This window comes from Episyrphus balteatus, chromosome 1 (assembly GCF_945859705.1).
Source record: "Episyrphus balteatus chromosome 1, idEpiBalt1.1, whole genome shotgun sequence".
Taxonomy (NCBI): domain Eukaryota; kingdom Metazoa; phylum Arthropoda; class Insecta; order Diptera; family Syrphidae; genus Episyrphus; species Episyrphus balteatus.
In genome coordinates, this window is record NC_079134.1 from 38,735,997 (window position 1) to 38,753,268 (window position 17,272).

At 30.0% G+C, this 17,272-nt stretch overlaps 2 protein-coding genes across 3 annotated transcripts in view; both read left to right on the top strand.

Moving 5' to 3' along the window:
- The window catches only part of LOC129913446 (protein cappuccino), a 109,296-nt gene that overhangs the window by 27,402 nt on the left and 64,622 nt on the right, over positions 1 to 17,272 (top strand). The gene's annotated exons all lie outside the window — the stretch shown is intronic.
- Positions 15,593 to 16,335, top strand: LOC129913459 (uncharacterized). Its single transcript, XM_055992154.1, has one exon. The coding sequence runs from the start codon at positions 15,614 to 15,616 to the stop codon at positions 16,313 to 16,315; it is 702 nt and encodes a 233-aa protein (XP_055848129.1). The 5' UTR covers positions 15,593 to 15,613; the 3' UTR covers positions 16,316 to 16,335.

The following is a 17,272-nucleotide window of genomic DNA, read 5'->3' on the forward strand; positions in this document are numbered from 1 at the left end:
GTGTTTTTTTTAGGTTTATAAAAACTCTTTATTCTTGCTTTCTATCCCAAATTCAACGTTTTTACCAAATTTCATTAGGGTGATCCATCATTTTTGTTTTCACTCAAAAAAACACCCTTTTAACCGTGAGATTTTTATAGACACTTTAGATTCTTGTTTCTTATCTCAAAAGTAACATAATTCCTGAATTTCAATAGGGTACCACTAATATAACTCTAGTATAACACACTTTTTCAAATATACCCATATTTTCTCTACACCTAAAAAAAACACCCGTTCACATGAAAAAAAATTATAAATTTGTTTTATTCATAATCCCCATGAAAAAGAGAACATATTTATTGAATTTCGTGAGGGTACCTTTTATAACATTGATTTTATTGGACTTATCGCCGATTTTACCTTTTTCCCCAAAAAACACGCTTTAACCTAAAATAATTGTATAGACTTTTTTGGATCTTGGTTTCTGTTATAAATGAAACATTTTTACCAATTTTCATTGGTGTAGTAATTTTTTCCTAGTTTTTGTGGTACTAATTCCGAATTTCATCTTTTCTTGAAAAAAACACCCTTTCACTTAAGATAATTTTGTACTTTTTATAGATTCTTAATTCTTATACCAACCAAAACATTTACAATAAGTTTTAAAAATTAATAAAATCTAAGTCAGCTGTTATGATACCTTCCTCACACACAACTTAACCCACCAAAAAAACACCCTTTCACCAAAAATGATTTTAAGAACTTAATGAATCCTTTGTCCCTGCTTTATCTAAAACCTGCATCCCGAATTGTATCAGTGTAGCATGTTTTTCACATGGATTTCGGTTATATTTTACCTATTGAAGTAAAAAAACAAGCACCCTTGTTTTTAATCAGTAATAACTTTTCTTAGAGCAATCGTATTGACTTTATTTTTATGCCATTAGATTCAGCATCAAAAAATACCTTCAAAACATGTGTCATATGATGATATTCCACTAACATTTTTTTTTGAGTATATATTTGACCTTCACCCCCTCCCTCTTGTCCGGGAAAAAACACCCTTCCACCCAATTTTTTTTATAGACTTTTTTTGTACTTGGTTCTTATCCCAAAAGCAAACTTTTTGTTTGTTTTTAAAAATACATATTTTCAAAAACCCAAAAATGATTTTTTTTTTTATTTTGAATTTTCTTTAACATTAAAGTAAAAATAGAAATTATTTTTTCATTTTAATTGGTTCAGTCGTTTACGAAAAAGTTTAAAAACAAGAAAACCGTTTTATGGCAGGAACGTATGGGTGACCTTTTAAATTTTTTTTTTTTTTTTCAAAATAGGATTTAGTTTTTAATCAAAATCAATAATAAATCTAAATAAAATTATTAATTTAATTTATTTATAAATTAACTACACAATAGTAATATTTTCTTACTTCTTTTTCACATACATTCAAAAATAAAGACTCTATTTATTTTAAATATTAAGTTTGTTTTAAATGTAAAGTTTTCAAAACCCGATATTAAAAAAAACCATTTTTTTTAAATCACTTTAAGAATTTTTCTACAAGTAAACTATTTATTCAGAAGGCACCACTGACATTATTGTCGTGTCATACCTGTTTTGGAAATGTAACACATTCCAGTGTTACTATGATAGTGTGGGAGATGAGGCTTTAGCATGCTAATACAAAAGCAAACAACATATTGACATGTCATTTTATTTTTTTTTATTTTCTATATCGTATTCTTTTTTAAGTTCATTCTTATTTTTTTTTGTCATTCGTTCGTCAACCGTTGCGCGTAATGGTCTTTTGTTTACATTACATAAATTTACACAAAATAAAAGATGAAACAACCAAAAAAACACCGAATGATAGAAAGAGAGTGAAATATACGAAAATGTATTTGATTAGATATTTGATTTCAATCACTTTACATTACACACTTGTGCAGCAGCTTGAACGCTTCAAGTTGAAGTTGAAGCCATATTGGCAAACGATGATGATGGCGTGTCAAAGATTTTCGATTTGATTAAATTTTGATGTTGTAATGGAATTTATTGTAGGAGGCATAAATTCGATACAATGTTATTTCATTTCAAATTTGTTAAAGCTTTCAATATATAGTAGGTATACCTTCTAGGTAGGTGCTCCTGAATTTAGGTAGACACTATGTTATATAGAATTGTATTAGATTGTATTCAGAATACAAGTGGAAGCTCTTGAACATTGAACTAAATCTGAAAGATCAGAGTTTTGGCTCAAATGGTATATTGTTTGAAGAGCAGTCACAGTCATGATACCTTTGATTACAAGTATAATTTTGATTTTAGGTTTTCAAAGAGCAAACTGATGCTCGAGGAGAAATTCAATATTTATTTCGTTTCTGGGTTTATTAATATCTATCAACAGAAAAATCAATACACTTTTTTGAGTAAATGGAATAAAATATACAATAACTTTTCGAAAATACCAATATGTATGTGCTTCTGTTGTGTTCCACAAAAATATGTTTTGATTTAAATTACAGTATTCTTTTTCTGGTAGCATCTTTCTAAATGGAAATTAATACATAGAGACGAACCAAGTAAATTGCTCAAAAACAATTAATAGAAAAATGGTGTTACCAGTATTGAAATCTTCAATAGACTCTACGGGGACCGAAAAACGCGTACCTAATTATAGTGCCACCTCCTTCCACCAATTGCAGCTATATTCAGATAGAACGTTTCTAGCAATTTATCTTTATCGAAGTTAAGTTACGTTTTTAGCATTCCGGGAATGATACACCATTTTTATCATATTTTTATTTAAAAAAAAAAAAAAAAACAAGAACTCCTGAAAATGGTTTTCATCTGAAATTTATTTTATTTGTATAGATTTAAATAACTTTGTTTTATAAATTTTTTTTCACTTTGACCCTACATAAATATTATGTTTGCTATCTTAAAAGTTTCGGGAAATCATGAAATATTTCTTTTCAAAATATTCGCCTATAAGAGATATGCACTTGTGGATCAAACCATTTGTCTAAGCACCGAAGAGGACAGCTCAAAAACGGGGATTTTAATGGATTCAACTGGTCCTTCACGCTTATCGTAGTCTACTCATCATTTCTTTTATTTTTAGAAACAGAAAGAAGTTGCCAAATATTCACTGTGTGAGAACTTGCGTTACATTATGATTCTCTTTTTCGGGTTGTCAATTTTTCTAAAACTTCTGGCAAGCAAACAAGTCTCTAACACTCCAAAATCTGGAGTTAGGGGCAAAAAACGTTTTTTTTTTTTAACTTCACCCATGAAAAAAATCTAGCTTTATCAAATTTTTTTCCATTTTAGATTTTTTTAACAGTTTCTGATAGGAGATAAATTACCTTTTCAACAATGTATAAAAAGTAACTCGGTTAAACTACCTAGAATTTATAAGCAGTCAAAGTTCAAAAATTTCATTTTTTTCGTCATTTACCAAACTTCGACATCAAATTAAAGTATATATTTTCACAACAGTATGCTGTTTTAAAAATATATTCTAAAATAATATTTATTTTCAAATCAAACGAGATATTTTTTATGAAAATCAGTTTAAAATTGGCTTAGAAAAAAAAATTTACGATTTCAACCCAGATACAGAAATTCGAACTTTTAGGTATAGAACAAAAATGTTGTTTTAGCACGTAGTAGGATAACTTGGGCGCCAGGATTTGATAACGGGTTTTTGTAGAGGAGTTCAATACAAACATTTTTTTCTTTGGGAGGGGGGTCTATCTCCCCCCGTTTAGGTGGGAGGGGCAGTTTTCTAAAAAAAAATTATCAAAATAATAAAAAAAATTATTAAAAAACAACGGCAACACTTACAGTAATAAATGATACCATTTCCGAAAGGCAAAATTTTACATTTACTTATAATTTTTAAATCAATATATTATAACCAATAGTTTTTGAAATAATCGATTTCAAAGTAAAAAATAGGCGAAAAAAAATTTTTAAAAACTCATTTTATACTATTTTTGTCCAGACTGTGAATTTTAATAAAAAAAATTACTCACACAGAAAACTGAATCAATTGATTCCATAGCGAACTGTGAAAACTATATGTTTCTATAGTTTTCGAGAAAATTGAAAAATAAAAACAAATAAAAACAAAAAATATTTTGAAAAAAGAAAAAATCTGATAAAATCATTTTTATTAGGTATTCCTATTCCTCAATAACCGGGCTCTTAAGGGGTCTGGCCACCCTGAAATTTGTTTTTCTTAATTTTTTTTAAAATTTATTCTTAATTATCCCCTTAATTGTAATGAATAAATTAAGACCTATTGGCTATTGCGTATCGAAAAATTCAAAATTGGCCAGGTTACGGGCGTTTTTCGAAAGGAAGACTGTCCCACTACGGTCGGTTGGCTTACTTTATTTTCGATTATCTCGAAACTACATTTTTTGACCTGGTACCTTCGAGATCTCGGAAACTACTCATCCGATGGCTTTCAAATTTACTGAATATTCTTGAATACAATATCTAGAATGAATCGTAAGATCTTTTTGACAGTTTTGTTTTTATTAATGTTTTCGCTTGAAAAATACTTAAGATTTTTAAATAATTTCATTTTGAGGTGCCCCAAGCCTTCAATGCCTAAAAAGGGGACTTTTTGACCTTTTAATAAAATGGGGAAAAATAAACTTCGAATTTCGTAGTAGAGATTTTTCCGATCCCCTGAGGAAAAATTGAATGATTTGAATGAAAATTTTTGCTCATATACATTGTAAAGAACAATGAATTTTATTGAAAGTTGCGTTTTTATGTATCGATACATTCCATTTTTCGAAAATTAAAATTTTTTGAAAATTAATGAACAAATTTGAAAAAAAAGGATATGATTTTTAAAAAACCTCGTTCGGAGGTCAAAAATATTAAAAAAAAAAAAAACTTTTTTGTAACTTTAAACCAAATTTTATAATATTTTAAAAAATTTTTTTCTTAATTTCATATAAAAATTGTGTTATGAATTTTTAAAAAGAAATATTCCCAGAAATTTTTTACATGAGAACGAGCACGTGCACTCAGTCATGCAATTTATGTATTTACTATTCATTTCGTTAATTCAAATTTTCATGCGAGTTTTATAAATGCAAACGAAATTTTGGAAATGTAATGTATTAAATAGAGAAACAATATTCATGATAATGTACCGCAAGCTATCTGTTAATTGATAAAATATGTTGGCTTCTATAATTTTTACTTGCGATATAGGTACTATATATCAAGTTATGCATTCGTACAAAAAAAAAAGTTGAGATAACATTTTTCCATGACATTACGATGGTAGACAATGCCAAAAAAGTGGGTCCCGGAAGTCCGTCTGTCTGTCTGTCTGTCAGTCTGTCAGTCTGTCAGTCTGTCAGTCTGTCAGTCTGTCAGTCTGTCAGTCTGTCAGTCTGTCAGTCTGTCAGTCTGTCAGTCTGTCAGTCTGTCAGTCTGTCAGTCTGTCAGTCTGTCAGTCTGTCAGTCTGTCAGTCTGTCAGTCTGTCAGTCTGTCAGTCTGTCAGTCTGTCAGTCTGTCAGTCTGTCAGTCTGTCAGTCTGTCAGTCTGTCAGTCTGTCAGTCTGTCAGTCTGTCAGTCTGTCAGTCTGTCAGTCTGTCAGTCTGTCAGTCTGTCAGTCTGTCAGTCTGTCAGTCTGTCAGTCTGTCAGTCTGTCAGTCTGTCAGTCTGTCAGTCTGTCAGTCTGTCAGTCTGTCAGTCTGTCAGTCTGTCAGTCTGTCAGTCTGTCTGTCTGTCTGTCTGTATAAGAAGCTACAGCCTAAACGGATGGACCGATTAATGTCAAACTTGGTATGTAGCGTTATTTGGCGACTCTCCAGAGGGGTTTTTGGAATTAATTTTTTTGGACCAAAAATAACGGTACTTGTCATATACCGATTTTAGTAAAATTGAAATATCTCAAAAACGGCTCCAACGATTTTGTTTAAAAAATTCAAATATTAGTTTTAAGCTGAGGTCTATATTTCAATGAAAAATTTTTTTTTCGAAAATCGTTATTAACGGTACCTGCCATAGAACCATTTTTTTCAAATTCAAATATCTCCGAAACTTCTTATTTGATTTCAACGAAACTTTTTGTGAAGAAGCATTTATATAATTTAAATATAAACCAAAAATTAAATTTCCAAAAAAATAATTTTTGGATTTTTAAAAAAAATTTGAAAATTTTTTTTTGAAAAATCAAATTTTCGAAAACGGGGCATTGAATTTTTTTGAAATTTTGTTTTTAGATGTTGATTAGTGATGTCTACAAAATGGCATTACAATTTTATTTTAAAACTTTTTTTCCAAAAAATTATTTATAAAAAATTGTTTTTTTAAAAAACGGCTCTAACGATTTTGAAATTTTTTTTCTAAAAATGCACGTTAATATATCAATCAAAACTGCATACTTGTTTTGGAGGGCAATTTAATTTCAGATTTTATTTTATTTTTTTTTTTAAACGAATTTTATTTTTTTTTTCCAAATTTCTATATAAAAAGTCTTAAAAATATAAGCAACTTTAACTCCAAGAGCAAGTTCGTGCGACCCAGTCGTGCATTTTATTTTTTGTTAAAAGCATACTAAACAAGTAGGGGAGAGTGGGGCTAAATGTAACAGGGGTAAGAATTAACAGCTAAAAAAAGCGATGTTCCTTTCAATATTAAGAAACGCGTAAAGGAGAAAAATGCTCAATTTTTGCATATCTACCGGCACATTTTCTTCAGATGAAGATTAGACGACAGGGTAAGAAGTTACACTAGTGGTGCCCAAAAAATGCATGTTTGTAACTTTTTTTTTTAATTTTATTTTTGGTCTACCTCTTTACCCGAAAAAGATAGAGTGCTAAGTGTTTTTTTGTTATATGCAACTGTGTTTTGGCTCAAATTGAGTGTATATGTTATGTCTATATCAGTTTCGCTTTTTTTTAAATTGATTTTATGTGCCAAATTTCATGCTGGGGCTAGTTGTAACATTTTTCCGGGGCAAGTTGTACCATGTAAAAACCTACCTATACTGAAAAATTGTTTACCTAATATAATTAACAACCCTGAATATGAATGCTTGTAATTGAATTTGTATTTATTTTGAAATTGGAAACACATTTTTGAACCACCACTTGAATTCATAAAGCTTATAAAACAATTTATGAATTCGAATAACTTTTATTTAAGACTACTGTCAAATTTTCTCTGGAAATCTTGGATTTGCTCCACTTTTTACAAATTTGCACCAAAATTTCATGACTGAGGTTTGTTTTTATTGTTATTAATTAAAAATAAATAAATATAAACAAATAAAGGTATTTTTCTCATATTTTTAGTTCTTGGTACAACCTACCCCGGTATGTGTTACACTTTGCCCCGTATGTGGGGTAAGTTGAAACAACACGATTTTTTTTTTGGAAGCTTTATTTTTCAACATTACCGCTATGTTTTGCTAAATTTTTATAATGGATCTTGGAGCTAAAACATGGGTCTTTAATTTAAAAAAGGTCTGGTTGACCCACTTTCAAATTTGTAGGAGAACCATCGATTTTAGAAAAAAGTGTTACATTTGGCCCCACTCTCCCCTACAGGATTTTGAAAACATTTTTTTTTGTATAAACAGCACTAATTTGCATTTTACTATTAATTACAAGTAATGAAATTGTATCTCAAAATATTCGATTATTCCCATAAGAATTTTATACTAATTAAAAATCTGTTTACAACCATCCAACGAATCTTGTTTTTCACTTCCCAAAAACAAAAAAAAAAAACAATATTTAAAACACCATCAAGCTCCACTTCGATGTGAGTGTCGAATTCACCCCCATCTATATTTTTAAACCATCAATCATCCTAAAAATAACATAATAACATTGTCTCCAGGGGAAATTTCAGGAATATTTTTTCATCCCTCGTCTTTCGAAGATCCCCCCAAAAGTACCTTCCTATACTCAATTGTTTTTCAGTTTTATATAGTAGGTACGTAGAAGCTACCTTAAAAATGCTCCCAGGTTTGAAGGTATCTCTATACACCACGATAAAAATAACACAGCCCTTACTCGTTTTTTTTTGTTTCGCATAAGCACAAGCAGCGTTAAAAGTCTTCAGTTAAAAAATAAGAGAAGCAAGCAACCATGTCTTTTGTACAACATCGATTCACTGTTGGCCTTTGATGCCTTTAGCAGCATTATCTTTAGAGTGCTCACGGGTAGTTAATGAGGTTGACTTACCACCCACTTTACCCCCAGACCCACTGGCACTGGCACACTCACTCACCCATTTACCAGTGGGTTTTCAATCTAAGATTCCACTTTCCATATTCAAAGCACACCCAGCTGTTGTGAGTATCTGCGAGTAGGTCTTCTGGGAATGAATCCAGAGCTCTTTGAATTAGAATTACTCACGCGCTTTGAGTTGGTAACTGGGAGTGGACGCGGAAAGAGTATAAGGTTAGGTTTTAGTTACCTCTGTTTTATATAAGGTATATGTTCGACATGCTTATAGAATAGAATAAAAGAAGGTGTATTCTTAAAATTTGAAATTAAAGGCAGGCATGGCGAATACCGGATGGAATATCCAATGATAACGATATTTTGAAAATTTGAATAAAAAGGGCTAAGCTGAATATAATATACAACATTGGTATAGATAAAATGCCTGCCAAAAGTTTGACAATGGGGCCCAAGCACGAAGTAACCTAATTTTTGTTTTGTTTTTTTGTTATTCGTTGTTTCTTGTTTTTAACGTGTAAGACACTTCCTTAACATAAGGATATAATAATAATTATGAGCTTTTAATGAAGTTTTTGCATAGATAATGAATTTTAATTTGTGCGCAGTTATAATTTTTTTTTTTAAATTTTAAATCGGTTAATTTTGTTTTGGAATTTGTAAAGGATTTTGAAGATGGAAATACTTTTATTACATGACACGCTATCTAAAGATGTTTTCAGCAACAATTTCATTCCGTCCTTTTATATTACCAATAACAATGGAACTGAGTAAGATTAGAATTTGTAAAAAAGAAAATTTTCGAAATAGTTTTTGCATACATTTATTAGAACTTTATTAATGACTTTGAGGTAAATAACATGTGATATTTGTACTTATTTTAACTCCTGACCAATATTTTAGCATTTTTTTTTTGACGTGATAACGTCTTATACATCGATGAACCATGGCAGCCACCACAAAAAAGTGACGCCATTTTCTAACGTTACACTCTCGAACTTTCGCAGTGCGGCAAAAAATTTCAATTAAAAATTAAAAATAAACTATTAGAAATAATTTAAATAATTTTTATTATTTTTGTTATTTTTGTTATTTTTTTCTTCGTTAAACTATTAGAGATACAAAAATTTTCTATAGCTTATTTGAAAGATAATAACCTAAAGCTTAATCTAAATGAAGGATTTTTAAAAATTCCGTCATTTAATAGGGTAAACCGGGGTAAAACGGAAAGATGAAATTTGGGCTAAAATCTAAACGCGAAGTCGTAGAGAATTGGTTTTTTTGCTATAGATAGATGAGATTAATTTAAGAATAACTGCATTTAAGAAAAAATTCTAAAGAATTTTGAAACTAAGCTATAACGTTTTGTTTGAACGTTGTACACGTGTTGGGGCTATGACAAAATGATGATTTTGGGTAAAGGAAATTTTTTTTTTGACAATTCTAAAGATGTCCGGTGAAAGATGAGGGAAAAAAATTAGGGGTCTGATACGGATTTTTTTCCAACACTCTGCGTTTCGAAATATGAATTTTTGAAAACACCTTGTTTTTTAGGGGTATTTTTGGGTAGTTTTTGGACATGTAGGTTTTGGCCTTATGCATACATGTGCAAAAAAATGGAATCGTTTAGTGAGTTTTGACTGAATAACGGAAGAAACAAGTTTTTAAAACACACGTTTTTTGACCGTTTTTAATCGATTTTCATCGTTTTTTATTTTTATCTTTTTTTCTTTAATAGATACAGGAATAAAGTATATGAAGTAATGATAGACCATGACTACGACTATATGTGTGCGATCATTTTCGTAAACACAATTTTGAGATAACGGTAAAACAAAATTTTAGAATTCAACAGGTTATAACTTTTGACCAAGACCAGATAGAAATTTTATTAAACTTTTACAAGCATCCTGATACAGTTACCTTTCATTTGGTATATCACACATAACGGAGACTAACTATAAGCTACACAATGTTAAATCAAGAAACTTTCGAAAAACCTCAAAACACTAGTGGAGATCTGTAGTTGCCCCCCGAACAGCCACCAGTGTGGGAAGTACCGTAATCTCAGTCTGGAAATTCGACATGGTTGACTTTAAAAAATTCTAACTTCTCTTGTAGGCATCTTTGAAATGAGATTGATAAGTCATATGAAAGGTGAAATAATAAGCTTTCACATGGTATATAATTTTTATAGGTTGTCAAACAAAAAAATTGATTCCATAGCCTGATAACATAAAAATAAATGTTTTTTTTGCTTTTTTTAATGAAATTTAATCGAGTTCAAAAAATTCTATCTCTTTTTGTAGATGGCTCATAGACCTGATCGATATACATATATATTTTGAGCTAAGACAATAAGCTTTCAGATGGTATAAAATTGGTTGTTAGGGAAAAAAATGGAATTAATGACGTGAGAAGATAAAAATTCATGTTTTGTTTTTGCTTTTTTTGATAAAAATGATTGTTTGTCAATAAATTATTTTTGTACTCTTTGCGCATTATAAAAATTTTAAAATAAAAGAAGAAATACTTGGCTTTTAAATTGCATAATTTTGTTTGTAAGCTTTTAAAATAAAAAATTAATATAATGAGAAAATAAAAAAGGTATTTTTTTTAGCTTTTTCATGTAAATTATGATTGTTTGAAAAAAGTAAACGCTTCAATTGAATCATATTAAACAAAACCACACAACCTCTTTTTTTTGTTTTTTTTTTCTTACCAAATTTGGAACCCCTGAATTGACGAAGCAAGCAAAACCCAATTTCTAGGGAAGTTATAAATAGTATTTTATTATTATTACTGCCTAAAACCCTAAAGCGATTTGTGACACTTTGAAATTTGAATTCTAGAGGAGAAACAGAGATTTTTTGAGAGAAAAAATGACACAAATCAAATTTGGTTAAATTTTCAAAATACTAGTTTTCTAATTTTTTAAAAAAGTTAAAAAAATTTTAAAACTTAGATACATTCTCTTAAAGTTTTGTTTTTATTTAAGTGGCTGAAGGTTAGTGTTAAAAAAAATAAAATTTTCTATAAACTTTAGCTGAGCTAGTTTTGCATAAAGTAGTATTTTAAAGTTTTCTTGACTTCAAGGAATAAAAAAAATGTTTGTTTGTGATAAACCAACAAATCTTTGTATTATTCGGCTGTACCTAATATATAATTGGAAAAAACAAATTTTTGAAAACCCATAGATTGTATTGGTTAAAGTCCTGTAAAGCTCTTAATCTAATAGTCTGTGGACATAGTTTGACGATTTAACAATATTTTTACTGAACAGTTACTATACAAGGTGTCCCAGAGTCACAACTCAAATAAAAACCATGGATTTTTAAGGTAATTTTAAGTCGAAAAACTTAAGAGGTAATTTTCTCGTTTTCGTCTCGTTTTCGTGTTATGGCGGTTTTAATGATTTTTGCTCTCTTTTCTGTTAACTGGCTTTATCTTTGCCAAATTATACGTCCGAATTGTACAGCCGAACCAGAATTTATTTCAGTTTTAGTTCGTCTCAAAACTTTTTTTCTGCGGACAACCGTTTTTCCGTAAATTTGCATCAAAACCAATTTTCTTCGTTTTTTAAGTTGTTTTTTCACTTTCATATCATTGTGTTCAAAAAAATACGCACGCTCCACTCAAGTTTCTACCAGCAAACTATAGAATTTCGGTCGTAGCATTATTCAATCAATTTATTAATTTGCTTAAGAAACAATGTACACTGTGGCGTATACGTAATTTGTTTTTGGTATTAGTACAAAATTTTTATTCTCCTTTAACGAGTGCCATAATTAAATTTTGTAGTGTGCAATATATTTTTGAACTAAAAAGCGTAATAGGGTTGCCACCATATCCGATAGGAGTCTATGCCGCCATGTGTTGAGAATTTAATTTTTTTGATCGTGTTGTTTCATGAAAGTTTAGATAGGGTTGCCTTAACAAAATTTAACACTTCATTAGTTTGACTCGATTTTGATTTTTTTTTTTTCATGTCGAATAAAATGAAGTATGACATCATATTAGACAAGAAAAAATTGAATTTGGAAATGAATCAATTTCCCTACGTTTTGGCAAAAATAGGGGAGATCGGGGATCAGGATAGTAGAATCAAATTTTACTTATCTTATAAAAAAAAATAAGAAGAAAGTTGACACGAATTAAATGTATTTTTATAAATCATTGTTTTAATTTTTTCAAAAAATATATAAAAAAACATAAAAAAATATGGGTTATTCCATGGAAGGGTTTTAGCAGATTTTTGTTTGTTTTAACTCTTATTTACTTAACTATTCTCTAATAAAAGTATCTTAATACATTCACAAATATATATTATATTAATTTGTTTCATTGTTTCAGAATTTAAAGTTTTTTCAATTGAAATAAATTTCGTATCCCAAATCTTCAATATAACAAGCAATAGAGGTAGAAAATGCTCCAATCTGCTTAAATTTTTGCATATCTTTGCATTGTTTTATATGAAATACCATAGTGAGCACAAATAGTACCTATGCTTATTCCTTTCCTAAAAATTAGCTGGCACGCACGCATCAAAAATTACACTGGTCAACAAAATTTAACTTTTTTTTTGCCACAAGAACCCAAATATACTTTTCTAGTAGTTTTTGGGGTGTTGAATCCGAATCTGAAGTCAGAAAAATTTGATTGGCCTTCGTTTTTGAAATATTACCGTTAGAAAATGTCAAAAAACGTAATTTTGGCTGTTTTCGAGGTTCTGTTTTTATGTGGGGTAATTCATTGTAAACAAATTTGTAATGGTTATTATAAGAACAGATATTCTTCTTTCAAAAACAGTTTAAATTTTCCCGATATCTCTTTTATTGCTCGAGATATCTTTATTTTCATTTAATAAGTCAAAGAGAAACTAAACTTAATCTAAAGTTTAAGTCACTGGCCACAGAATTTTTGCCACAAGAACCAAAATATACTTTTCTGAAGGTTTTTGAGTTGATGAACTCGAATCCACAATCAGAAAAATTCTATTAGCCTCCGTTCTTGAAATATAACCGTTATAAAAAAAAACCTTTTTTTGCATTTTATAACGGTAATATTTTAAGAACGAAGGCTAATAGAATTTTTCTGATTGTGGATTCGAGTTCAGCAACCCAAAAACCTTCAGAAAAAAATATTTTGATTCTTGTGGCAAAAAAAGTGTAATTTGGTTGGCCAGTGTTGTTTCTGATTCAAAGACCACTCCTTAAATTTTAAATATCTCGGACAGTAAAAGAGATATCGGAAAGATTTAAACATTTTTTGGAAGAATAAAACCAGTTCTTATAGTTAACGTTACAATTTTTTTTCAAAATGAATTACCCCATATAAAAACATAACCTCGAAAACAGCCAAAATGACGTTTTTCGGCATATTCTAACGGTAATATTTCAAAAACGGAGGCCAATAAACATTTTCTGACTTCAGATTTGAGTTCAGCACATTAAAAACATATAGAAAAGTATGTTTTGGTTCTTGCGGCAAAAACCTTGTTGACCAGTGTTATTTTCCTTCATATGTAGTACGTTAGGGTGTGTCAAAATGCTAAAGTATGGAATTTTCAAATGTAATAGCTTTTAAAAGTTGCATTACTTATCAAAAATAAATCCTGCGTTTACAATAATTTTCATTTTAATTAATATCTTTGACTCGCTCAAAATATAGAAAGAAATCGAAGATATTTGGATTTAAAAATTTTTTTCAAATATACATATTTATTTTTTAATTGCGCCGTTTGAATACAGAAACAAACAATATAAATATATATAGAAAAAAACTTTTAAGCTTATATTTGGAATTGAACACTTAGTTAAGTATTTGCGAAAAAATATGCGAAGGAAATAAATCGTTTTTTCATATAAAATCGTTTTTTTCCCAACAACTTCAACCGATTTGAGTGAGCCAAAGACGAACGATATTATAATTTTTTTTACATATTATTAAACCTTAGACCCTAATAAAACTTTTAACCACTATTACATTGCAAAATTAGAGTATTTTTTTTCGTCCATACAAAAGTGACACACCCTAATGTACTTCCTAATTCAACAGAAATCAACATTTTTTTTTCTTAAAAATACTATCTAAACTTATTCAAAAGCCAGATCCAAATCATTTTGAAAAATGTTTTAAAATAATATTAATTTTAACTAAAATTTAAAAAATCGTAATCTGAAAACTATTTTGTCCCGTCTGCCATTCTTAACCAATTCTCAGGGGACGATATCTTAAAAACTAATTCTTGAAGATTTCTTTACGTCACCAGATTTTTAATTTTCACATTCTTACTTGACCCTCTAAGAACTAAAACTTAGTTTGTACACTTCATCTAAAAGGTATACTCTTTGGTTTTCCATGCTGATTGCTTCTTTTTTAAATTATAAAGTGGGGGTGGTGAGTGAAAATTTTGTACTCACTAAAAGCTTTTATTATCACTTTCTACTTTACATGCACTTGAGTGTATCAATTATACATAGTTACGTCTTATTTTGTCGAAATTTTTCAAGCCATCTTTTTTTACAAAGGTCATAAGTTTCGAAAAACAAAATAAATCAGATCTGCATTTCTGTTTCCTCAAGTAACTATTTAATAACCAAGTCACACCTGATTTTCACAAACAAACTATTTTTCATTCACCAGTTTGTACGAAAAACCTTTAAGGTGTATCTACCAACACCATTGTATAGTTAAAAATTGGTATTCATAAGCTTCTACATCTCTTTCATTCTTTACGTAATTCCAAATTTAGTTCAACTTTAAATGGAATTCCAATACTTTCGCTTAAAATGTCTGCATTCTTTTCAATAAGTCAACTTCTTCTACATGTTCTAGGTCCCTTATCAAAAACCTCATTGATATACAAAGTTTTGTGCTCTTAAAGCCTTATTTTGATTGTCTTCGAAGAAATAGTTTAAATTCCGACCTAACATAATGCTTAACTATACTGATTCCAAACAAAGTAATGTGCGTTCGTGTCGCACAAAGCCACAATCAATATTAGCAATTCTTTTGGGCAGAGAAAGTCTCCAGTTAGCAGTAAGTACGTGATAACAAGAATAATGCCCAATTGGCTAATTTCCATTCCGATCACATTTCAATCGGATGTGCAACGGAACACTTACAATAACTCCACTTTCTTCTACCGTCGTCGTCGCAATGCGCACTGTCGCCGTTGTTTTACTGACTATTATCATCGATTTAGCAATGATCCATTGGCTATAGTAGATTGATATTCACTTCCCGCATGCGACACATTTGTCGAATTCGTGCGGCTTAAGTGATCAGCGTTGTTTAATTGAACGAACTTTTAGTTGGTCAGTCGGTGGCTATCAGTAAAGGTGTCTTAAACGAAACGCACACTCTTCGAAACAGGTGTACCTTCATACCTACAATGAATCTTCTAGTACAAATCTTGTGTGTTGGCTTAATAGCCCTTAAATTTGTAAATGCAGTTCCTGTTGTTAACGACGATACATACCTGCAAGCCTTACAAAATTCACAACATCCATCTGAATTGTATGGACCACCTCCAGGTTATAACTATGAACCGCAGATTCAACAGCCCCAACAAGAATACGGTCCTCCTCAACAAGTTTATGGACCTCCACAGCCGGAATATGGCCCACCTCCACAGCCTCAATATGGCCCACCGCCGCATGCGGAATACGGTCCTCCTCCACAAACGGAATACATCCATCATCCCCCGGCTATATACCATGAATATCCTAAACAGCAAGCTATTGGAATGGCTCATCAACAAGTTTCGATTCCTGAATGGCTTTTGGGCAAGCTTAAATTAAAACTTAATCTTTTCACACTGGGAAAGATCCTTCTCAAATTGATCATTTTCAAGAAGATTGTCAAGTTTATTGGTGTCATTTGTTTGTTGTTGTTCCTGCCGAAATTGGGAAATATGTTCAAAATGGATGAACCTGCTGAGTCTGATAGTGAAGGAGATGCGTCAGTTGAAATGAGAAATCTCAAAACCGATAGGGATTACTTTAATGAACGTTTGGAGGAATCAGCGAGACAAGTTCTTAAATCACTTGAAAACTTTACGAAACGATATGGAAGTGAAAGTAGCAGCAGCTAAGTGGTGTTTTAAGTGCAAAATACGAGTTTCCTGTAGTTTAAATAATTTATTTAAAAAGAAAATAATTTATTAAATATTATTGTGTTAGTTTTTAAGTGTATCAAGCAATAAAAGCCTTATTGTGGTAAAAAATGTGTTTCAGTTTTTTTTTTTTACTAGTAAAGATTTTTTTATTTGTATTCTCATTTTACCATCGAGTTAAAATGTGTTCATTTAATAATAATACAGTCAAATAAGGAGAAAAAAGGGGTAAATCTCGGAATGAACGTTAGTAGAAATTTTGTTTGCTCAATATCTTCCTTTTGCCATTCTATAACATATCTCAAAAGTCTAGAAAAATCTCATGTCCGCTTGTCGCGATTTCAAGGTCAAATCGCGAAATGGAGATTTTCAAAATTAGCAAAAATAGGCTATGGTATTATATACACATATGATACATGATTTCAAGGTATTTTTCTGATTCCAAAAAATCTAAAATCAAAACAATCTGACGTCTCTGGAAAAAGTTATATACCTGTTTTTCATGTGTCAACTCATATTATTATAATTTTTTTCATTTTAATCTTTGTTTGGATATTCTTTAACTACCCTCAAAAATCTAAAAAAATCTCATGTCCGCAAGTCCTAATTTTGGAGGTTAAACTAAGTTAGGTGCAGACTTAGAAAAATTAGCAAGAAAAGTTTAAATTTCTTATTTATTTGCATTAAAAGGACTAATTTTATAGTTTTTTGGGGTGTTCAACATGAATCTGAACTTGTCCAATAAAATTTCTCAGGGAAAAAATGAGAAAAGTCCGAAAAATATTGTGTTTCTTAATTTGAATTTTTTTTGTTCGTTAAACTTGAATTTATTTCGAACAATTAATGTCTTAATCATTTTTTCACTCAAAATAGCGTTGAAAAATTCATACAAAAAAGCCAAAATACTGATTAGATGGACAAGATAGAATATTAATT

Excerpts from the sequence above, each read along its gene's own strand:
- LOC129913459 (XM_055992154.1), top strand. The coding sequence starts at position 15,614 with ATGAATCTTCTAGTACAAATCTTGTGTGTTGGCTTAATAGCCCTTAAA.